General features: G+C 38.9%; 1 protein-coding gene across 6 annotated transcripts in view; it reads left to right on the top strand.

The window, feature by feature from the left end:
* The window catches only part of LOC126299489 (bestrophin-2-like), a 612,660-nt gene that overhangs the window by 412,514 nt on the left and 175,146 nt on the right, over window positions 1-25,000 (top strand). For all 6 annotated transcript variants that reach the window (XM_049991427.1, XM_049991429.1, XM_049991428.1 and 3 more), the window contains one exon: window positions 22,259-22,411. In XM_049991427.1, the coding sequence (XP_049847384.1) occupies window positions 22,259-22,411 (153 nt within the window). The remainder of the gene's footprint in view (window positions 1-22,258; window positions 22,412-25,000) is intronic.

Genomic DNA, 25,000 nt, shown 5'->3' with positions numbered 1-25,000 from the left:
CTCAGAGGTGTTGTGTCCCATTGCCTGTGCACTGACTGTAACACCAAGTTCAAACTCACTTTAATCTTGATACCCTGTCATTGTAGCAACAGTAACTGATCTACAGCTGCACCAGACACTTGTTGTCTTACATTGGCATTGACAACTGCAGTGACATATTCTGCCTGTTTACATATCTATGTATTTCAATACACATGTCTATACCAGTTTCTTTGGTGCTTCAGTGTAGTATAGTCATAGACTGTGTTATGTAAATTGTATTTGCTCAGAAGTGAGTAGAGATCCTCCTCCACTTTAGATATCTTCCTATAATCAATGTTAAAGTCACCAAATTGTACAATTTTGCTGTGTCCTTTGCAATTGCTAGCCTTATTTAACACAGTATCCAGTTTTCTTAAAAAGGACTTGAGACTGCTGTCAGGTGAATGGCAAACATTGATTATGATATATTTTGTATTTTTAATTACAATTTTATGTGTTGGACAGTCATAACTTTTTTCAGCACTGAATTTTACGAGATCAACCCTAGTTTTTACCATGTTTGTAAGCCATTTTTTCACATGTGTACAGCTGCCACTATTTCTATGATCTGACCTACAAAAGTGTGATGCTATTGAATAGTTCTGTAGGTTGTCCAGAGTTGTTTCTTGTTCATGAAGCCGATGTTCAGTAAATCACATCACCAATGGGCTAACACCATCACTGAACCATACTACTACACTTACAAACTTACATCTTAGGGACTGAATATTCTGATGCATGATTGCTAGATCCTTTACACTGATTTTCACATTACCAATTACCCACTTTAGATTTTGCCTAAAAAAGGTTTTTCTTGGCTTCTTGCATGGCACCTCTCGAGATGTGTCTTCTTTCTTAATTTTTCCTCTCTTTTCATCAAGATTGCATTGTTCAGGTTTATTAGTTGCAGTGTTTTGATTCTTTTCATGGAGTTAGGATTTGTCATCTTTCTGTGTTGAGTGAGCTTTGTCATATATTTTATTATTTGCGCAGACCTGGAAAAAATCTTCTTACCTAGCTTGCTGATATGCAACCCATATAGGTTAAAATGGCACCTCATTTGTCTCTCAGTTTCAATATTAAGAGCTATTCTACACATGTTGAAATTGGAGTTATCCACAGAGGAGACAAGAATTACTATATATGTACAGTGTCCAGTCACATTCATGTGACCACATGTCAGAAACCTGAATTACCATCTTTTGCTGTGTGGACCACAGTGAGACATGCTGGAAGAGAGACAGTGAGGATTTTGAAGGTACTGGAAAGAATGTGGAGCCAGGATTACTCTGGTGACATGGCCAGCAGTGCTAGGTTTTTCGGTAGAGGATCCATGGCCCAAACATCCTGATTGAGGTGGTCCCACAGATTCTCAATGTGGCTTAAATCCAGGGAGTCTGGTGGCCAAGGGAGTACAGTAAACTCATCCTAGTGCTCCTTGAACCATGGATGTACACTGCAAGCTGTGTGACATGTTGCACTGTCCTGTCTATAGATGCCAACATGCCAAAGAAAAACAAAGTGCCCTTAAGGGTGGACATGGTGCACAAGCATAGGCACATACTTGTGTCGATCCATTGTGCCTGCCAGAATGATGAGATAAGGGAATATCACCAAAAAATTTCCTAGACCATAAATGTTGAAGGGTGTTTGCTTTCAGATGTTTCGCACCATACACACCAATGGCCATCTGTCCAATGGAGCATAATATGTGACTCATCTGAAAAGGCCACCTGTTGCCACTTAGTGGACGCCCAGTTATGATATTGGCATGTCATTTTTAGCCTTTGTCATTGATGAACAGCAGTTAGAATGGGAGCACGAACTAGGCACCTGCTGTGAGGCCAACGAACTAGGCACCTGCTGTGAGGCCAATATGCAACAACTGAGCAGTAATCGAGGAGACACTATTGGTAGTCCCTTGGTCTAGCTGGACAGTTAGTTGCTCTACAGTTGCATGTCTGTTCACCCATACATATCTCCATGGCTGTTGTTCACACATCATCTATAGCCTGTGGTACACCACAGTTGCCTCAGTGCCAGTTTTGGATAGCACCTTTCTGCCATGCATGGTATACTTTACAAAAGCGGCACATGAACAGTTTACAGACTTAGACGTTTCAGAAATACTTCCACCCATGGCCTGAAAGCTAAACACCACACCTTTTTTATGTCAGATAAATCATTCTATTTGTGCATTACAACAAGGAGCGAACTGTTTTCCATGATGCCCTGACACACCACATATCCCTTCCACTGCAACTGTTGCCGCCTGGTGTCTGTGAGTGGTTTTTGAACACTGACTTCCAACATAGGTGTTTGTCACATTAATGTTACTCATGTATGTATTGCAGTCAGGAATGGTGTAAGAACAAGTGGATGATTCCAGCTTGCTCTCTTACATGATGTCAATGTAATTTGATATGCATACACACCATTGGTGGATATGCGAATATTCAGATTCACAGTTCTCTGATTAGATTAGTTTTTCATTCCATAGATCCATGTTGAGGAGATCCTCTTGAATGTGGAACATGTCAGTTTTTTTGTTATTTTTTCAAAAGCTGAAATAACAATGCTAATAGTATGAATATATACAACACATCATTTGTTTCTATTAAAAAATTTGTCAATGGAGTAGAAGGAGTTGGCCACTAGTAAGTCTTTCAGGCTACTTTTAAACTGATCTTTATTTGTAACTAATTTTTTATGTTTGCTGACAAATTATTGAAGATGAGTGTTCCTGAGTAGTGGACCCCTTTTTGAACTAAAGTAAGTGCTTTTAAGTCCTTGTGCTGATCATTTTTGTTCCTGGTATTGTATGTATGAACTGAGCTGTTTGTTGGAAAAAGAGATATATTATTTAGGACAAATTTCATCAAGGAGTAAATATACTGAGAGGCAGTAGTTAGTATACCCAGTTCTTTGAAGAGGTTTCTACAAGACGTCTGTGAGTTTACTCCACAAATAATACGTATTACACGCTTTTGGACTCTGAAAACTTTTGTTTGGCTTGAAGAGTTACCCCAAAATATTATACCATATTACATTATGGAATGAAAGTAGGCAAAGTATGCAAGCTTTTTCACTTTTATGTTGCCTATGTCTGCTAACACTCGAATTGCAAATACAGATTTGTTAAGGGGTTTCTGCAGTTCTGTGGTGTGCTCCTCCCAACTGAACTTATTATCAAGTTGTAATCCCAGGAATTTAAGACTGTCAACGTCTTCTATCTGCTCTTCTTCGTTCTTTACGCATATGCTGGGTGGAAACCTCTTACAGGTTCTGAATTGCATATAGTGAGTCTTTTCGAAGTTTAATGTCAGTGAGTTGGCTTTAAACCATTTATTAATATCCATGAAAATATCATTAGCAGATCTTTCTAGAACAACACTCGACATACTATTTATTGCAATACTTGTGACATCTGCAAACAAAATCGCACTCTGCTTCTGGCAGTGTAACTGATGAGAGATCATTAATGTATACAAGAAAAAGCAATGGCCATAAGATGGATCCTTGTGGGACACCACATGTAATTTCTTCCCATTCTGATGATGACTGATGACTTAATTCACAGCAAAAAATAGAAAAAAATGGTTCAAATGGCTCTGAGCACTATGGGACTTAACTGCTATGGTCATCAGTCCCCTAGAACTTAGAACTACTTAAACCTAACTAACCTAAAGACATCACACACATCCATGCCCGAGGAAGGATTCAAACCTGTGACCTTAGCAGTCGCGTGGTTCCAGACTGAAGCACCTAGAACCGCTCGGCCAATCCGCCTGGCCAAAAAATAGACAGGTCAGAAAATGAAGATGAGGAATCCTAAATGGGAGTGAAGCAAGGAATTGTTACCATGAAAAAAATCCTGGGACTGAAGATATCAATGTAAATTAAGGCCAGGTGGGTCGCAAGAACCAAGGACATGTTCTAGTGCCAATTCTCACCTGTGGAGACCTGAGAAACTGGTGTCATGGGAAAGAATCCAGATGGAAAGTGTGGTGAAGCAGGCAGCAACGTGACAACTGCCATGTTGTGACACATGCTCTGCAACAGGATAATGTGTGTTGCCTGTATACATCCTCTGCTTGTGCCATTCATCCTAACTGATAAGTTGGTGGTGGTCATGCCAATGTAAAAGGCCAAACAGTGTTTACATAACAGCTGCTATATGACATGTGTTATTTCATAAATGGCTCTTCCTTTGATAGCCCATGTTTTGTCATTTACAGGACTGATATAGGTGGGGGTAGCTGGGTGCATAGGGGGCGGCAGTGGGGGCGGCCACAGGGATAGGAGACATAAGGTAAGTATATGGGTGCAGAGGGAGCCTAGGCCTAACGAAGATACTGTGGAGATTGACAGGATGATGAAAAACTATTGCAGCCAGAATAGATCTCATTTCAGGGCATGATTTTAGGAAGTCATGCCCTTGTCAATGTACAAAACTGATAATGATGAACATCAGTTTTATACTTACCATCAGCTACTTCACCTTTGAGGAGCATACATACAAACAGGTCAGGGGTACAACCAATAAGTATTCAGTTTGTGGTTTGGTTTAAATTCATTGATGAAATCTTTGCCATATGGACTCATGGTGAAGCTGACCTGTTAAAATTCCTGGAATCTCTAAATACATTCTCTCAATTAAATTTCACATGGTACTATTCCGAATCTCATGCCACTTTCCTTGATGTTAATCTCATCCTTACCAAAGTCCAACTACACACTTCTGTTCACTTTAAACCTACTAACAAACAACAGTACTTACATTTTAACAGTAGCCATCCTTTCCATGTCTGACGTTCCTTCCCATACAGCCTTGACATGTTCAGATCCAGACTCTTTACATCAATACACCAGCATTCTCACATCAGCCTTCACAGGATATAATTATCCGATGAGCATAGTTCAAAAGCAGGTTTCCTGGGCCATCATATCCAATCCTGGTATTGTTGATCCCTCAGAAAAACAACTTTTACATACACCATTTGTCACTCAGTATTATCCCTGTCTTGGATGTATTAGTCAGCTAATTCAACAAGGCCCTGACTTCCTAAAATCACGTCCTAAAATGAGGTCCTTTCTGGCTGAGATTTTGCCCATTACACCTCAAATAGTTTTTCATCACCCTCTCAGTCTCTGCAATATGTTTGTCAGAGCCTAGGCTTGTTCTTACCAATCTCCCTATCCTAAGGCTTCTACCCCTGTGACTTGCTCTATGCACCCTCCTGCAACCACCTTACCAGCCCTGTAACTGACAAAACATATGATATCAAAGGGGGAGCCATCTGTCAAAAGACATATGTCATATGGCAGCTGTTACGTAAACAATGTTCACCCTTTTGCATCGGCCACCACACTGAGTTATTAGTTGGGATGAATGTCACAAGCAAAGACTGTATACAGGCAATACACTATATCCTGTTGCAGAGCATGCACCACAGCACGACAGTCATCTTGTCGGTGCCTGTTTCACTGCATGTTCCATCTGGATTCTTTCCCATGACACCAGTTTCTCAGGACTCCACAGGTGAGAATTGGCACTAGAACATGTCCTTGGTTCTTGCCACCCACCTTGTCGGTGCCTGTTTCACCACATGTTCCATCTGGATTCTTTCCCATGACACCACCCACCTGGCCTTAGTTTACATTAATTTCTTCACTCTCAGCGTTTTTTTTTCATGGTAAAAATTCCTTGCTTCACTCCATTTTTGTTTTCTACATCTTCATTTTCTGACCTGTCTATTTTTTGCTGTCCCTCATCCACCTCTATCTCACAAAATGCACTTAGCATTTTGCTCTTATTATCTCATGCACGATGTTTTAGCAGTAATCTCTGTCTTGCATGTTACCTTGTCTTCCAGCTTTAAGGTCTCAGATTTTCAAATCTCATCTACTGCTGTCCCCAACAATCAATCTTTCCTTCTCACCCGGTCCAGTAAATCTCCCCTGGCCTTGGATTTTGGGTGACTTTTCTGAACTGTGCCCCTTTTTAAAACATCACCAGTCCTTTTCCTTCACCCCTCTTCCTTCCCCTTCAACCCTTCTGCCAGTAGAAGAAGCCACTGGCTCTGAAAGGTCGTGTACACAATACCTTTTATATGTGTGTTCTTCTGCTGCTGCTCGGTGAGTGGATTTTTTATCTATCCAATTACAATCTTTACAATAAAAATCACACTCCCCCCTTACTTCCACACCATATTTTTCAAACCACAAACACCCTCCACAGAAGTAATAGAGACAGGTTCTACAACCTGCTCACAAAACTCATTTCACTCAGGAATTTCTGCCTTTTTATAGTTAACCTCACCCATATTACTGGAGTACGTACCCCCTGGTACATCCCCACCTACAAAAACACTAGATCCAGGTTCTGTTGCCTCCACATCATTATGTCCATCCACAAAGGCACTATGCCTCTATACTATCAACATTGACTTCCACTGAAATTAATTCAGTTGCGCCCAAATCAATATTATTTCTGTTACCAATCACACACTCATTTTCAACATCACAAGACAAATTCATCTTCTCATTTTGTACAGCTGGTCCTGATTAATTAAAAACAGATGTCAGACCAATACAATCTTCTTCAACACTCACAACACTGTCTACTTCTTCATAAAATAAACCCTCAATGTTACTTTCTCCCTTCTGACTCCTTGATTCTCTACCAAATTTTCTCCTATTTGAATTCCTCTTGTCATGCTGCATAGACCAACCTTCAAACAAACTTTAATTACCCAAAAACTGCATCCTTTCCACAAATTCTTTCTTCTCTTGTCACTTTACTTATATTACTGTTATTATTACTCCTGAAAAACCTCTGCTGTTTTGCCTATAATTATATTCCCATCTGTTGGTCCTATTTCTTGTATTATTTCCTGTACCAAACTGGACCTTACTTGAAATGACTATTGGTTTTCTGAAATCTGTCCCTGTTGACTCTAATATTCTGTACCCCTCTCCTAGTTCCATTGTTTTGCACTGGTCTTGGTTAATTTCTGTTATTACTCTCCCATGAACCCCTTTGGTTCCCATTTTCACCACTCAGCCTCCCCTTGTTCTCTCCTCAGTTCTTATCCAGGTTACTATCTCTACTTTGATCCTATTACACTACTGGCCATTAAAACTGCTACACCAAGAAGAAATGCAGATGATAAATGGGTAATCATTGGACCAATATATTATACTAGAATTGACATGTGATTACATTTTCACGCAATTTGGGTGCATAGATCCTGAGAAATCAGTACCCAGAACAACCACCTCTGGCTGTAATAACGGCCTCGATATGCCTGGGCATTGAGTCATACAGAACTTGGATGGTGTGTACAGGTATAGCTGCCCATGCAACTTCAACAGTTCATCAAGCATATTGTGATGAGCCAGTTGTTTGGCCACTATTGACCACACATTTTCAGTTGGTGAGCGATCTGGAGAATGTGCTGGCCAGGGTAGCAGTCGAACATTTTCTGTATCCAGAAAGTCCCGTACAGCACCTGGAACATGCAGTCGTGCATTATCCTGCTGATATGTAGGGTTTCACAGGGAACAAATGAAAGGTAGAGCCATGGGTCGTAACACATCTGAAATGTAATGCCCACTGTTCAAAGTACTGTCAGTGCGAACAAGAGGTGACCAAGACGTGTAACCAATGGCTCCCCATACCATCACGCTGGGTGATACACCAGTATGGTGATGACAAATACATGCTTCCAATGTGCGTTCACTGTGATGTCACCAAACACAGATGCAACCATCATGATGCTGTAAACAGAACCTGGAAAAATGATGTTTTTCCATTTTTGCACCCAGGTTCGTCATTGAGTACACCATTGCAGGTGCTCCTGTCTGTGATGCAGCGTCAAGGGTAACCGCAGCCGTGGTCTCTGAGCTGATAGTCCATGCTGCGGCAAACGTTGTCAAACTGTTCGTGCAGATGGTGGTTGTCTTGCAAATGTCCCCATCTGTTGACTCAGGGATCAAGATGTGGCTGCATGATCCATTACAGCCATTCGGATAAAATGCCTGTCATCTTGACTGCTAGTGATACGAGGCCGTTGGGATCCAGCACGGTGTTCCGTATTACCCTCCTGAACCCACCAATTCCATATTCTGCTAACAGTCATTGGATCTTGACCAACACGAGCAGCAATGTTGCGATACGATAAACTGCAATCGCGAAAGGCTACAATCTGACCTTTATCAAAGACGTAAACATGATGGTATGCATTTCTCCTCCTTACATGAGGCATCACAACAAAGTTTCACCAGGCAACGCTGGTCAACTGCTGTTTGTGTCTGAGAAATCAGTTGGAAACTTTCCTCATGTCAGCACGTTGTAGGTGTCACCACAGGCACCAACCTTGTGTGAATGCTGTGAAAAGCTAATCATTTGCATATCACAGCATCTTCTTCCTGTCAGTTAAACCTTACCTTCATGGTGTAATAATGTTAATGGCCAGTAATGTAGTTACCACCCCAATCCCTAATATTCCTATCCTCATTATGATTCCTCTGATTGCTTCCTCAGTTATTCCCGCAATAACTTGGATTGTAGCACATTATCTGATCCACTCTTTCAATGAAATCTAATAAAAAATTTAATGGCATCAGTAGCACAATGTATCAACTCCCACTGCAGTCTTTCTGGCAACCTCCTTCTTAAAGTGGCAATTTCAGTAAGTACCTCCATTGGGCCATTCATAAAATCATTCTGCAACCTACTGTGCTTAGCTAGGCTCCAATATCTTTTTGGAAACAATTTTTCAAATATATCAGTTGAAGTAAACTGCTTACAACCTTGACTTGCCTATGTATGGACAGAGTCTTCTAGCCATCCCTTCACAAAGTTAACGTTACATTCATCAGACATACTAGGAATGAGCAGTCTTCTCAAAGTGTAAGAAAATGCACAGCATGGTACCTACTCTCACCTAAAAACATTTTACCACTAGGTTCATCAATTACAGACCACACAAAATTGCTAGAAACACTGCATAATTTGAGGTTACTTAAACAATTATTAATCTTTTAAATTACAAGATTATTCACAGCAGACTGCTGTTCCATCCCTCCTCTTAGATTACCTGCTGTGCTTTTCAATACACCTATCAACAAAGTTTGATTTTATCATCACTAGCACTAATCTTTTAATCTTTTTCTTCATCTGATAGCGCCTGCCTCGTCTCCTCATCCCTGACAATTAATTCCGTGTACCAATCTCATCCCTCAGTCCTGTATCAACAGTGTCAGTTCTTGTAAGGTGATTCTGCTTCACAGTCCCAAATTTTGCAGTTCACTCTTCCGATAGACCCAATTTTATTATTTAAGTTCCCCACAGAGCTCCCTAAGCCCCATATATCAGTTTTAAAATTTCTCACTTCTGTCAACAACCTAGAAACATTTCCTCCTGGATTATTTTCCCTAATACACTCCTGGAAATTGAAATAAGAACACCGTGAATTCATTGTCACAGGAAGGGGAAACTTTATTGACACATTCCTGGGGTCAGATACATCACATGATCACACTGACAGAACCACAGGCACATAGACACAGGCAACAGAGCATGCACAATGTCGGCACTAGTACAATGTATATCCAACTTTCGCAGCAATGCAGGCTGCTATTCTCCCATGTAGACGATCGTAGAGGTGCTGGATGTAGTCCTGTGGAACGGCTTGCCATGCCATTTCCACCTGGCGCCTCAGTTGGACCAGCGTTCGTGCTGGACGTGCAGACCGCGTGAGACGACGCTTCATCCAGTCCCAAACATGCTCAATGGGGGACAGATCCGGAGATCTTGCTGGCCAGGGTAGTTGACTTACACCTTCTACAGCACGTTGGGTGGCACGGGATACATGTGGACGTGCATTGTCCTGTTGGAACAGCAAGTTCCCTTGCCGGTCTAGGAATGGTAGAACGATGGGTTCGATGACGGTTTGGATGTACCGTGCACTATTCAGTGTCCCCTCGACGATCACCAGAGGTGTACGGCCAGTGTAGGACATCGCTTCCCACACCATGATGCCGGGTGTTGGCCCTGTGTGCCTCAGTCGTATGCAGTCCTGATTGTGGCGCTCACCTGCACAGCGCCAAACACGCATACGACCATCATTGGCACCAAGGCAGAAGCGACCCTCATCGCTGAAGACGACACGTCTCCATTCGTCCCTCCATTCACGCCTGTCGCGACACCACTGGAGGCGGGCTCCACGATGTTGGGGCGTGAGCGGAAGACGGCCTAATGGTGTGCGGGACCGTAGCCCAGCTTCATGGAGACGGTTGCGAATGGTCCTCGGCGATACCCCAGGAGCAACAGTGTCCCTAATTTGCTGGGAAGTGGCGGTGCGGTCCCCTATGGCACTGCGTAGGATCCTACAGTCTTGGCGTGCATCCGTGCGTCGCTGCGGTCCGGTCCCAGGTCGACGGGCACGTGCACCTTCCGCCGACCACTGGCGACAACATCGATGTACTGTGGAGACCTCACACCCCATGTGTTGAGCAATTCGGCGGTACGTCCACCCGGCCTCCCGCATGCCCACTATACGCCCTCGCTCAAAGTCCGTCAACTGCACGTACGGTTCACGTCCTCGCTGTCGCGGTATGCTACCAGTGTTAAAGACTGCGATGGAGCTCCGTATGCCACGGCAAACTGGCTGACACTGACGGCGGCGGTGCACAAATGCTGCGCAGCTAGCGCCATTCGACGGCCAACACCGCGGTTCCTGGGGTGTCCGCTGTGCCGTGCGTGTGATCATTGCTTGTACAGCCCTCTCGCAGTGTCCGGAGCAAGTATGGTGGGCCTGACACACCGGTGTCAATGTGTTCTTTTTTCCATTTCCAGGAGTGTACTTCTTGCCTTTGTGGGCTTTGAGGTTCACTCCCACTCCCCCTTCCCATTGAGTCACAGTCACTCACTTATCTCTTTATTTTGTACACCCTCACTGTGGTTGGCAACTGAGCTAAAATTACAAACAAAATTGATGTGCCTGCTGCACTTGCTGTGGTTCTGCTGATGTTGAAGATGAATGATGTTACATTGAGGTGTGTGTGGAACTGCTGCAGACCACTTTCTGCCACTGCTGTTGGAGAAGTCATGTGAAGCAGTACTAAGTGGCCGTGATTACTGGCGATTACAGCTGCAATTCCTGGTCAGGTGATAGGTGTGGGCTCAGACTCTGGCCTCTGCTGCTGCTGTTGCTGCTACTTAGTTTCTTGTGGATCATAGCACTAGTTTCACATGCAAACTAGCAGTGCTTTCTGGGTCAGTGCAGTGTAGACAATTCTGGACAGAAAACCCTATGTGACTTAACTGTTCAATTGGTTGTTTGTTGTTGTTGTCTTCAGTCCTGAGACTGGTTTGATGCAGCTCTCCATGCTACTCTATCCTGTGCAAGCTGCTTCATCTCCCAGTACCTACTGCAACCTACATCCTTCTGAATCTGCTTATTGTACTTATCTCTCGGTCTCCCTCTACGATTTTTACCCTCCACGCTGCCCTCCAACGCTAAATTTGTGATCCCTTGATGCCTCAAAATGTGTCCTACCAACCGATCCCTTCTTCTAGTCGAGTTGTGCCACAAACTTCTCTTCTCCCCAATCCTATTCAATACCTCCTCATTAGTTACGTGATCTATCCACCTTATCTTCAGTATTCTTCTGTAGCACCACATTTCGAAAGCTTCTGTTCTCTTCTTGTCCAAACTAGTTATTGTCCATGTTTCACTTCCATACATGGCTACACTCCAAACAAATACTTTCAGAAACGACTTCCTGATACATAAATCTATATTCGATGTTAACAAATTTCTCTTCTTCAGAAACGCTTTCCTTGCCATTGCCAGTCTACATTTTATATCCTCTCTACTTCGACCATCATCAGTTATTTTACTTCGTAAATAGCAAAACTCCTTTACTACTGGAAGTGTCTCATTTCCTAATCTAATTCCCTCAGCATCACCCGATTTAATTTGACTACATTCCATTATCCTCGTTTTGCTTTTATTGATGTTCATCTTCTATCCTCCTTTCAAGACACTGTCCATTCCGTTCAACTGCTCTTCCAAGTCCTTTGCCGTCTCTGACAGAATTACAATGTCATCGGCGAACCTCAAAGTTTTTACTTCGTCTCCATGAATTTTAATACCTACTCCAAATTTTTCTTTTGTTTCCTTTACTGCTTGCTCAATATACAGATTGAATAACATCGGGGAGAGGCTACAACCCTGTCTCACTTCTTTCCCAACCACTGCTTCCCTTTCATGCCCCTCGACTTTTATGACTGCCATCTGGTTTCTGTACAAATTGTAAATGGCCTTTCGCTCCCTGTATTTTACCCCTGCCACCTTTAGAATTTGAAAAGGAGTATTCCAGTCAACATTGTCAAAAGCTTTCTCTAAGTCTACAAATGCTAGAAACGTAGGTTTGCCTTTTCTTAATCTTTCTTCTAAGATAAGTCGTAAGGTCAGTATTGCCTCACGTGTTCCAACATTTCGATCCTGATCCTCCCCGAGGTCTGCATCTACCAGTTTTTCCATTCGTCTGTAAAGAATTCGCGTTAGTATTTTGCAGCTGTGACTTATTAAACTGATAGTTCGGTAATTTTCACATCTGTCAGCACCTGCTTTCTTTGGGATTGGAATTATTATATTCTTCTTGAAGTCTGAGGGTATTTCGCCTGTCTCATACATCTTGCTCACCAGCTGGTAGAGTTTTGTCATGACTGGCTCTCCCAAGGCCGTCAGTAGTTCTAATGGAATGTTGTCTACTCCGGGGGCCTTGTTTTGACTCAGGTCTTTCAGTGCTCTGTCAAACTCTTCACGCAGTATCTTATCTCCCATTTTGTCTTCATCTACATCCTCTTCCATTTCCATAATATTGTCCTCAAGTACATCACCCTTGTATAAACCTTCTATATACTCCTTCCACCTTTCTGCCTTCCCTTCTTTGCTTAGAACTGGGTTGCCATCTGAGCTCTTGATACTCATACACGTGGTTCTCTTCTCTCCAAAGGTCTCTTTAATTTTCCTGTAGGCAGTATCTATCTTACCCCTAGTGAGATAAGCTTCTACATCCTTACATTTGTCCTCTAGCCATCCCTGTTTAGCCATTTTGCACCTCCTGTCGATCTCATTTTTGAGACGTCTGTATTCCTTTTTGCCTGCTTCATTTACTGCATTTTTATATTTTCTCCTTTCATCAATTAAATTCAATATTTCTTCTGTTACCCAAGGATTTCTAGCAGCCCTCGTCTTTTTACCTACTTTATCCTCTGCTGCCTTCACTACTTCATCCCTCAGAACTACCCATTCTTTTTCTACGGTATTTCTTTCCCTATTCCTGTCAATTGTCCCCTTATGCTCTCCCTGAAACTCTGTACAACCTCTGGTTCTTTCCGTTTATCCAGGTCCCATCTCCTTAGTTTCCCACATTTTTGCAGTTTCTTCAGTTTTAATCTACAGGTCATAACCAATAGATTGTCGTCCGAGTCCACATCTGCCCCTGGAAATGTCTTACAACTTAAAACCTGGTTCCTAAATCTCTGTCTTACCATTATATAATCTATTTGATACCTTTTAGTATCTCCAGGGTTCTTCCACGTATACAACTTTCTTTAATGATTCTTAAACCAAGTGTTAGCTATGATTAAGTTGTGCTCTGTGCAAAATTCTACTAGGCGGCTTCCTCTTTCATTTCTTAGCCCCAATCCATATTCACCTACTATGTTTCCTTCTCTCCCTTTTCCTACACTCGAATTCCAGTCACCCATTACTATTAAATTTTCGTCTCCCTTCACTATCTGAACAATTTCTTTTATTTCATCGTACATTTCTTCAATTTCTTCATCATCTGCAGAGCTAGTTGGCATATAAACTTGTACTACTGTAGTAGGTGTGGGCTTCGTATCTATCTTGGCCACAATAATGCGTTCACTATGCTGTTTGTAGTAGCTTACCCGAATTCCTATTTTCCTATTCATTATTAAACCTACTCCTGCATTACCCCTATTTGATTTTGTGTTTATAACCCTGTAGTCACCTGACCAGAAGTCTTGTTCCTCCTGCCACCGAACTTCACTAATTCCCACTATATCTAACTTTAACCTATCCATTTCCCTTTTTAAATTTTCTAACCTACCTGCCCGATTAAGGGATCTGACATTCCACGCTCCGATCCGTAGAACGCCAGTTTTCTTTCTCCTGATAATGACATCCTCCTGAGTAGTCCCTGCCCGGAGATCCGAATGGGGGACTATTTTACCTCCGGAATATTTTACCCAAGAGGATGCCATCATCATTTAATCATACAGTAAAGCTGCATGTCCTCGGGAAAAATTACGGCTGTAGTTTCATCTTGCTTTCAGCCGTTCGCAGTACCAGCACAGCAAGGCCGTTTTGGTTAATGTTGCAAGGCCAGATCAGTCAATCATCCAGACTGTTGCCCCTGCAACTACTGAAAAGGCTGCTGCCCCTCTTCAGGAACCACACGTTTGTTTGGCCTCTCACAGATACCCCTCCGTTGTGGTTGCACCTACGGTATGGCCATCTGTATCGCTGAGGCACGCAAGCCTCCCCACCAACGGCAAGGTCCATGGTTCATGGGGGGGGGGGGGGGTTCAATTGGTGTGCACACTAAATTGTAAATAAATAAACAAATGAAAACAGAACTGAAACTGTCTCTTAAAAATGTATGTCCAAAAGATGACTGAATTAGCTTAGAGCCCCCAGCACTACTGTGCAGATTACTAATATATCAATGTTCCGATTAGTAGCATTCTACAAGGGCTACAGTTAATGGTTGGTTCTTTTTCTGTTATAATTTAGCTACATTTAAGCCTAGTAGGCAACCAATCACTCTTTATGTTCGTCCTAAAATTCTCAAAATGGATTTCTTTCCTGTTTTTCTCACAGTAGCAAGTTTATGAAATGCCAATACTGGATTGTTGCCCACAGCATGACACATAATAAGGTCACTTTCATTTTTCACACATAATAGAGGTTGTTCCCGCTGGTTTGAAACACTAAATGAAGCACTGTGGAAGTCATTGTCTTGTACCCATAGTTCACTATCACATCAGTTGTATGATGGCTCCATTGTCAGAATGTGAGTGATGAGATGAAGTACACTGAGTAACAATAGTAGCTACTGATACAGCAAATATTCACAACTGAATACAGTGAAATGACAATGCACATACAGTTATTGTTCAGACTGAACTGACTCAACCAAAGATAGCCTCATCAAAGGGGCTGTCCCAACTAAACAGAGAGTCTCTGTCTCTCTTGCTGTGGTTATCAGTGGTGGAGCTGCCACATGCATGTTCTTGATCACCATCAGCACAGTTTGTAGCAGTGCAGTACACTCAGCCAAGACAGAAGCTTATACTTACCATTAAACCATCCACCAGAAAGATTTATAATTTTTTGAAATATTGTGAAAGCTTTAGACTGAAAACTTGGCTTTGTCAGAATTTATGTATAGTTTCTAACCATTAACTCTGAAATCTAGTAAAAAATTTCATATTAAAAATGGTTAACTCTGACAGAAGTTGAGATCTGTTTTTGCATATTAGATTGGATGAAGTACAATCACTGTTTTAAGTGGTAAATCTAATTGCAGTGGGACCTTTGAAGTTATTTAAATTATCTTCTAGCATGATCTTAACAGACTGGTAAAACACTGTATTTACTTGCAAAGCTGAGAATGTGTGATTACAAAAATTATTAAAAAATGTTTTACTTACTGCCAACTGTGTACACTCAATTAGTGATCTGTTACGTCTGCTTTGATACAGCAAACTCAACAACAGTTCTTTTACCATTTAACTAAGAATGTGTGCATTTTTTAAACTTGCATGAGCTTTAACAAGTAGTGAAACAACCAAATTTACTATAAGATGAAGTTTTGTACACCGAAACAATTTCTCTTTTAAGTATTTTTTTTTTTTTTAACAAAGCGTATGTTACTGTGCTTGCTGTCAAAATATATGGTAACTACATTCAAACTTCTTCATTATTTTTTAGCAAAAATATTGTAACAATATAAGACTAAAGACCTTCAATATTTACATGAGTCTTTACAGAACATTTGAAATCAATCACTGTTCAAATGCATGACAACACACATACTGTGAAGTACATTGTTAATAAATCAAATTCTCAAAGTACTTCACATGCACACACAGATTACACAATATGATGGAACTTCAGAGTAGTCTTGAGTCATTAACATACATTTTATTCTTTGTGTTTATATACTGTTCAGGGTTAGTGAAAATATGAACCTACACCTTGATCCATGAATAACATAAACAATGTTTCAGTCTTGGCTCTGGTGATCAAAGTCGACAACTTCTTTGCACAGTTTATGGCTAATAATTGATATGACTCCATATTTAACAGATCACATACTTTTTTCTATGTTCTGCTCTTGATATGCCATTATATGTATTGTGTACATGATGTAAATTATTTGTTTGCGTCTAGTAATTTGTATTTAGTCCAGAAGGCTTCAACAGTTCATCTGTTCTAATATTCTTCTTGGTTCACATCACAAAACAGTCATGTCCTATACTCATATGAAGCCTATTACAAACTAATGTTATACTCAAATTTATTATCACAGAGCACTGCTCAGTCTTCCACTCTACACATATGGCTCATTCCATACAAGGACCATGACCCACAAGGACCATGACAAACTGAAAATTGTTCACTTCTAGCTCCATACTAATACCATAAGAGACAAACTGCTACTGACTAAATGTTCTGGCTCGATAGACTGCCCTTCTTCAAATGTTGTGGTGTGTGCACTATACTGGCATGCCCTCCAAGCCAACAATTCTCTGCCATATCAGAGGTCCATAGATGTCAATCTTAACCAGGACGTAATTGTATATAACATTTTAAAATATTAATTTATTTGGCATATTTCTATACATTTCTACTGTTACAGGTGTAAGTAAAAACTAAACACAATTATAATACAACTTTACAACCATTACATGACTTGAAAATTACATTAAACATTTTGTGCAAAAACTTTCATAAAAAACAAGGAAAAATAAATACAAGTAGGTATATGTATATGTATGTTTAGGGTTGATGCATTACATGTTTAGTTGCAAAGACAAGTCATCCCTGTAACTAGAACTCACAGCAGTTAGAACTGCAAAAGGAAGTTGATTAAACCATACATGTCATTTTATTTATTTATTTATCCATCCATAGACAATAAAGATTGTATGGATGTTGTCAGCATAAGTATATACTATAGGTACACATATTTATAATTATCACAATCACAATTCATGAATATTGTAACCTAAAGATACATTGTTAAAGCATTTAATAACACAGTTGATAATTTTTACATATATTTATATATTTACATCATTCCATGCAATCCTTTACAATATAAAAACACTTTTCCAAGAGAGATGTTTTTAGTGATTTCCTGTCATTATCTATTTCACTTATGTCTTTGATCCATTGTGGAAGATTGTTGTATAATTTAATTCCATTATATAACATGTTATTTTGAGTTTTTGATTTCTTTTTCCTATAGGGGTGTAGGTGTTGTCTGTGTCTGATTGCATGTGCATGTATGGAACTGTTTATAGGGAATTGGTCAATGTGTATTTTATGTATATTACTGCCTTCAAAATGTATTAACACGGAACTGTCAATATACCCAAAGATTTGAATAACTCTGTGCAGTGGGATGTATTGCTACTTTTCAGTCTCATTCATACAGCCCTTTTTTGCAACTTATATATTTTTTGTCTGTTCTGCACTGTTGATCCCCAGAAGGATATGCCACAACTAATTATAGGGTGGACATACAAGAAATATGCAGTCACATTGCTGCATCCCAAACTTCAGTTTCTGTATTCAGTGTTTGAAGGTAACACTATCAAGAATAACCTCACTATGTAACACTTGTTGATTACGCATGTATCTCAATTTTTGAACATGGTGAAGCATTTGGTCTTTCAGTTGCTCATATTTACACAACTCATGTGCGTCATGAGTAATGTCAATCTCATTGTCCAAAGCACATGTTGTCACATACATCATAGGCAATAAATGAAACTTCTAGTATTTTAAACCACAAGTCTGGCTTTTGCAGCATATATGGCAGAATTAAGATTTTGCTACCTGGTGTGGAAGACTCATTGTGGCTAACCAATAGAATATTTGAGGCCTGTAGGTGTCTGTTGATCTTGATGAACAGCACTGTCTTGAGGAACAGGATTAGTAGTCCCACTGTCTGAATCATTCAGTAAGTATTCCACTGAGACAGCATCTGTTGGAACTGGTGTTGTAATTTCACACTTGACATGCTTCTCATGGTCCATAGCTTTCAGTGGTGCCACCATTTGTGAGAAAAGTAATCCACAGTAGAAACAGTATGTATCTGCTAATAGTAAAATATCACAATTTATTATTGCTCATTTTCAAATGCATAAAATGAGACAATGCTGAGAATCAACTGCATAGAAGTGACACAAAAGGTGAGAAGACAATAAAAAATATATTACATACTTTGCTCTTTCAGTGGTTTTCCTTACTTATCGATTAATTCTGTCACCACAGTCATATAAAATTTGTTTCTTGACCAAATTCTTTAAAGAAATATTTGACATACTTCTAACTGCAAACCTTGTTCCCTACTACCTCACAGTACTTTACTCAGGCAGCTGTATAAATTGATAATATAACTGTCTATATTTGTCTGGGTGTAAATTTTTGCTTTCCTGAGTGACCTGTTGTGAGTACTTAATCAAATGGTTGTTATATTATTAGCTCTTTATGGAAAGACACTTAAATTGTTTGTGCATGCTTAACTGTTTACAAAAGCCTCAAAACAGTTTTTTTGTGGTCAAGAAGTGATGGAGAACTTACTGTCCATAATTTCCAGCCTGCAAGTCCATGTTACCCTTTGCCTCACTGAAAGAAAATGTTCCTACTTGCTTTCTATTCAGTAGGATCAGGAACTATGACTGTAAATAAAAGTTCAGGTTTTTAACTGATTGATATATTCTGTAAAAGTTCACATCCACAAAATATAATACTATCCTTAATAATAATAATAATAATAATAATAATAATATCTTTATCAGAAACAATACTATTAATGGTTCAGAGGCGATCTCTATTGGAAGTTCCAAATAAAATAGTCCATGACCCTGACTTCTAACCACCAGAAGTTAACTGTTCACCTTAAAATTGGAAACTGGTTTTGTCAACATAATGGGTAGCACACTAACAGTTACTTCCATGAAGTCAAAGTGGTCCAGGATGGTATGTGGCATTTACCAAAAATGCATTCAAGTCTGCCCAGCTCTGATGTCATCTGAGGCACTATTCACACAGGCATTTGACTGATACAAACAGATTGATATCTTGGTGTACAGTGTCTCTTCCCACTTTCTGGTTAGTTGGTCCTGTGCTGGTACAATTTATTTACTTTAAACTTTGGGGGTCATGATTGTAATTTGTAGTGTTCGCCAATCCACCATCCTTGGTGGGGTGCTGTGCATTGTGAGAAGGCTTTGTTTTGTTGGATCTTTCTTAAGTGCTCTTCTTTTTGCAGTGGCTGTCATCATAACTAGGTTGTCTCCAATGCAGGGCATTTAACTCGGTGGTGGTAGTGCTGGTTTGGTTTTGTTTCCATAGCTGAGACATATCTGAGTTGTCTGGCTGCTCCTTTCCTGACAATTTTTGTACTCTAACAGAATGTTTATTGCCTAATCGAACGTGTGATATATCGAGTGTCATTGGCGTGCATTTATTTTGTCCTAGTTTCAGTTGTGGATTCTTGCTTTAGACTGAGGATTAATGGGTAAAAGTGTCCTAAGTTTTCATGTCTATTATTGTGATGGTTCTTCAGTAATGGAGGGAGAGACTTTCTGTTCAAGCTGAGTTTTAGGTTTCTGGGTGCCTACTTCTGTTAGATGCTGGCAGCTGTCTCTTCCATTATCTATGTTGTGGAACATTTTTGTTGTTAGTATCCTGATTGTAATCAAGTATGTCCATTTCCAATTGACCACTTTGTTCTGCACCACCTGCAGTTCATATCTTCTTGTATAGTATGCTGCTGCCTATCATGAACATTCATAGGTCATGGTGGGCAGCACAGCTGTTTTGTAGAGGATTTTCTTCATTTTTATTTTCATATTTTTGCTACTGAATAGTGGATAGATGGCCTTGTCTATGTTTAGGGCCTTCATTGTCTTTTCTCTGATGTGGTGCCTCTCTGGCTTTATTTATACAGGGGCACAGTGGACTGCCAAATGGAATATATGCTATCAACCACCGTAAGCTCAGGTAGCAGTATCTAAATGACACCTTTCTTGATTACGTATTAATTAATAGATCTATAAATTAACAATTTACAATCTTCTTATTTTTTTTTTATAAAGATAGAGTTGAGTTGCTTTAGTTCCTGAAATTTTTTTAGCTCGACTGCTTTTAAACTTTCAGGTTAGAATTTTTAGAATGGGACAGACAATAGAACTTGACCTCTAAATTGCCACATTAAGATTCCTTGTAGTCATTTTTATTTACAGTACAGTCTTGAAACTTGGTGCAGCTGTATTATTGCATGAATGTAATCAAGTACTGAAATTAAAACATTTTATTAGAAATACATTTGTTACTTAATCTACCATGAATAAATGTAGTTTCATTCCAAATATGGTTTTTTGGTAGATAACATGAAAACTGATAGAGGTAGCTTATTGGTGTCACATATTTAATGTTTTTATATGAACGTGAGGCTACACACAAATTTTCAGCTATATGAGTCTAATATTTAGTAGCTTCAATTTTTCGTAAGAATGCCAGTAAAATATTGCTCTGATCCAGTTGATTCTTGTAACATTTAATTGTGACATTCTTTTGAATATACTGAGCAGTTTTTAGCTTTTTAGTCCTATTATTCAGCACCACGTTTTTTTACCTAAGACTATATATTTTGCCTAACATATTCATTTCATCATTCTGAGACTTTAAAATGTTAGCATTAATATACTTAAGCATACACTGAGAAATTTTGGAAAAGTTATATTAATTTTTAATGTCACTCTTAGACTATGGTGCAATCATTTGCATATTAAGCACAGGCACATTATGATGGCACGATGCTGGTAGAAGTGAACTGTGTTAAGCCTCAGCACACTTGCTCACCTCTGTACCTCTTACAGTGACACAGCACTTGTTGTGCCTAACTGTTTCCAAAATTATCAATACTGACTCATTCATCATTTTCTTCAGATAACCTCACAAAAGGGAACCTTCATGGATGTGGAATGTGTCAAGGTGTACATTAATAAAATGAAGCAACAGTCAAACTAATTATGTGCACAGTAGTAACAATTAACTATCACTGAAGTACTATGTACCATTATACCTTACACAAGCTGAAATTAAAACAGTAAATGGAGCAAGAAAAATCAGTACTTTAAAAAAAAAAACTGCTGCCTTTTAAATTGGATTAAATAGCTGATTGGTTTATAATCTACTATTAACTTTATATTTATTTTACTACACCATTATTTGTCTACATGCTATTAGAACAGAGACCTATGTATGATCGACGTTTTTACTTGTCATTTTACTAACAAGAATCTCAAATCCTTGAATACAAGTAATTTGGAGGAGGACCAGCTAAGAATGTGTTTTTAATTTTTATTGCATCTGAATATATCTATAATTTCCTGTTTTGTATCTGCTTACTGTTATAGTTCTATGTACCAATTTATAGAGCTCTGTAGTGTATACTAGATAAAGATTCAAAGCTTACATGAAAAATATTTTTATAATGTGTATGGTTAATGTGTAAGCTGAAGTTCATCTGAAACTGATCCTTATTATTAGCCTCAATAAAATGCAACATTTATCATTTCTATATATATCATTTCAATAGTTCTTGCATAATTATATTCAAACAGCAGTTGTCTTTGGGCAAAGCAGACTTTGAATGAAATGGAATAACGGTCTTTCTTTTATTTTATGAACTATCAGTAATGAATTCATTTTTTCATGTGTATTTAATCTCTAAGTTAATGTTTTATATTTGCCAAGAAAATAAAATTTAATTAATTACTGTTCCTTCCAGCTCTGACATGACATGTTTGTAGAACATAAAATGCATAATATGGACAAGGCATTAAAGAATCCCATTAATTGTTATTTTATTATTTATGTGTCAGGTTGTCACTATTGCCACATATTCATTTTTCCTTGCGGCCTTGGTTGGGAGGCAATATGTTGGTGATGCAAAGAAGCCCTTACAAATGGAAATTGACATTTATATTCCAGTGTTCACCATACTACAGTTTTTCTTCTTCATGGGTCTGTTAAAGGTGATGTATGATACTTCAGATTTAGTATTTTTTATGTTACTGTTAAGTTTTATTTAAAAGAATATTTATAAATTTTTCACAGTTTGAAAAAACTGAAACACTGGAATTTAAAAAAATAAATTATCTTCAGCATGAGATAATGATGCAGTCTGTAGGTTTTACCAGCACAGAGATAAGAAAAATTACAAGTGTGCTGAACTACATTAGCTTTTATAATAATAATAATAATAATAATAATAATAATAATAATAATAATAATTATTATTATTATTATTATTATTATTACATAAATGCATGTTGGTTGTGGATGTTCATTATCTCATTGGTGACTATCACATATGTGGTCAAAATGAAATGTGTATTACATCTCCATTTTGACCATGAGAATACATTTGTCTGCTCATCACAAAATCCGATCTTCATGAACAATGATGTATAAAATTTTGATTTCCTGCTTTCTTCTCATGCTAAACTTATTAAATAAATCATTACCACAGACTGTTTTTGCAGTTGATTGCTGCACATTTTGCAATCTCTGGATTTCTCTGCAATTTTGGCTCTCTACTGCTCTCTCGGGTACTGTAAAAATTATTCCCTGATGTTTCAACACATGTCCTATCACCTTGTCCCTTCGTATATTTTCTGCATAATCCAGCCTCTAACAATTTAATGGAGAACAACATCATTTCTTACCTTGTCACAGCAATTAATTTTTAGCATCATTCTGTAACATTTTGTGCATTCTGTAACATACTTCAGTTCTCTTATCTTCCCACCTTTCTACAGTCTGTGATGCTGTTATGTGTCATTCTGTTCTCAAGATATACATTTTCAGAAATTTCTTTCTCAAAATAAGATCCTTGTTCGTCACTAGTGAACTTATTTTGGCAAAAGCACTTTCTTGTCCTGAGCTAGTTTGTGTATTTGTCCTCCTTGCTTCATCTGCCATGCATTATTCAGCTTCTAATGTAGCTTAATCATTTCACTTCATTTATTACATGGTCTGAAGTTATGTTAAGCTCATCCTCAGTTTCATTTCTGTTTTGGGAAAGAGGGTGTTGATGCAAGATGTGAATGAAGTTAGGGGCCCTCAGCAGGTTTGATGTTGGTGTTGTGCTGGGACCCAGCAGAGATTGAGACCAGAAGGATTACATGAATGAAGGATGTGGTGCAAGAACAACTCTTGTCTACATAGTTCAGAAGAGCTAGAGTTGTGGGGAAGTAAACAAATGGTACAGATTGTGAAGTAGCCATTGAAATATACCATGTTCTACTGAGCAACATGTTGTGAATTGTGAATTGTGTTTTATTCATCTCATGACGTACATTTGCAATCCATTTGGTTTGCGTACAGGAGACATGTCAAAAATTTATAAAACAATTACAATGATTTTTACATTAATTAATGATAGCACTATAATAAATAACAACACTATAAGGATATTTCTTGGAACATGTAACACATTGTACCCAGCTCAAATTTCCAGATTGTCCTGCATGAATTCATCCACTGAGTAATAACACTTCATTGTCAGTACCTCATATAGCTTTCTTTTAAGTGAACCTAAATTCATCTGCATCAACTTGTTCCCTTTTAATTTATTAAAAATTTTCATTTCCATGTATTGAGGTCCCTGGGCAAACAGTCTGAGGCGGTGGGTGGGGAGCATAAAATTTTCTTTGTTTCTGGTATCATGTGAATGGACAAAATGGTTTCCCTCAAATAAGTCGCGTCTGGCTGCTGGATGGTCAAGTTTCTTCTTGACCACAGTTTGACAGTGGCTATTCATTTGTGTGGACAGCTGGTTGGTGGTTATACCTATTTAAAATGTTGTGCAGAAATTTCAGCAGAGGTGATTGTGATTTTGGCCTGTTTTATTTCTTCATTTATTGTCCTCAATGTTGACATACCACATTGCTACACTGGCTGAAAAATGGGGGTGGGGGGAGTGGAAGATCAACACTGACTACTTTAAATGATGTAGCCGACAGGTGCACATTAGTGTTTAACAGTTCTTTACCTTCACTGTTCACAACCCCCGTCCCTCCCCCAATAATAGACAGCCATATGGCCAGTGCACTATTGTTTAACTCATTAATAGTTAGCAGGCAGACATCGACATATTGCTACAATACTTTTCTGTTGAATATCTATGAGCAGAAACAGCCTAACCACACAGTTCACAATCTTTCAAATAAATTTAACAATATTTAAAAATTATAAAAAAATATTTAAAAAACAATATTTAAAAATTTAACAAAATAAATTTAACATTGTTTTATCACACTGAATTCATGGTTAAGTTGATGCACTGTTGTTGTTCTAACCAGCACAGGTTCCTTGTCTGAAAATCTTCCATGGACTGACTGTCTCAAGACCAAAAATCGGCCCCTTATACATCAGCACAATAATAGGCACTGAGACTACACATTGTGTGATGTTTAATTTACAAAAATTACAATTAAAACTTAACTCATTAAATTAAATGAATACATCAAAAAAATTGTTCTTTTTAACAGTTTCTTCTACAACAAGGGTTAGGCTTAATTATTTGTTTACATGATGAAATTAACAGATATCGTTATGCA

Source organism: Schistocerca gregaria, chromosome X (assembly GCF_023897955.1).
Source record: "Schistocerca gregaria isolate iqSchGreg1 chromosome X, iqSchGreg1.2, whole genome shotgun sequence".
Taxonomy (NCBI): Eukaryota; Metazoa; Arthropoda; class Insecta; order Orthoptera; family Acrididae; genus Schistocerca; species Schistocerca gregaria.
Note: the sequence above shows the minus strand (reverse complement) of the source record. Positions and strands in the feature narration are given on the sequence as shown.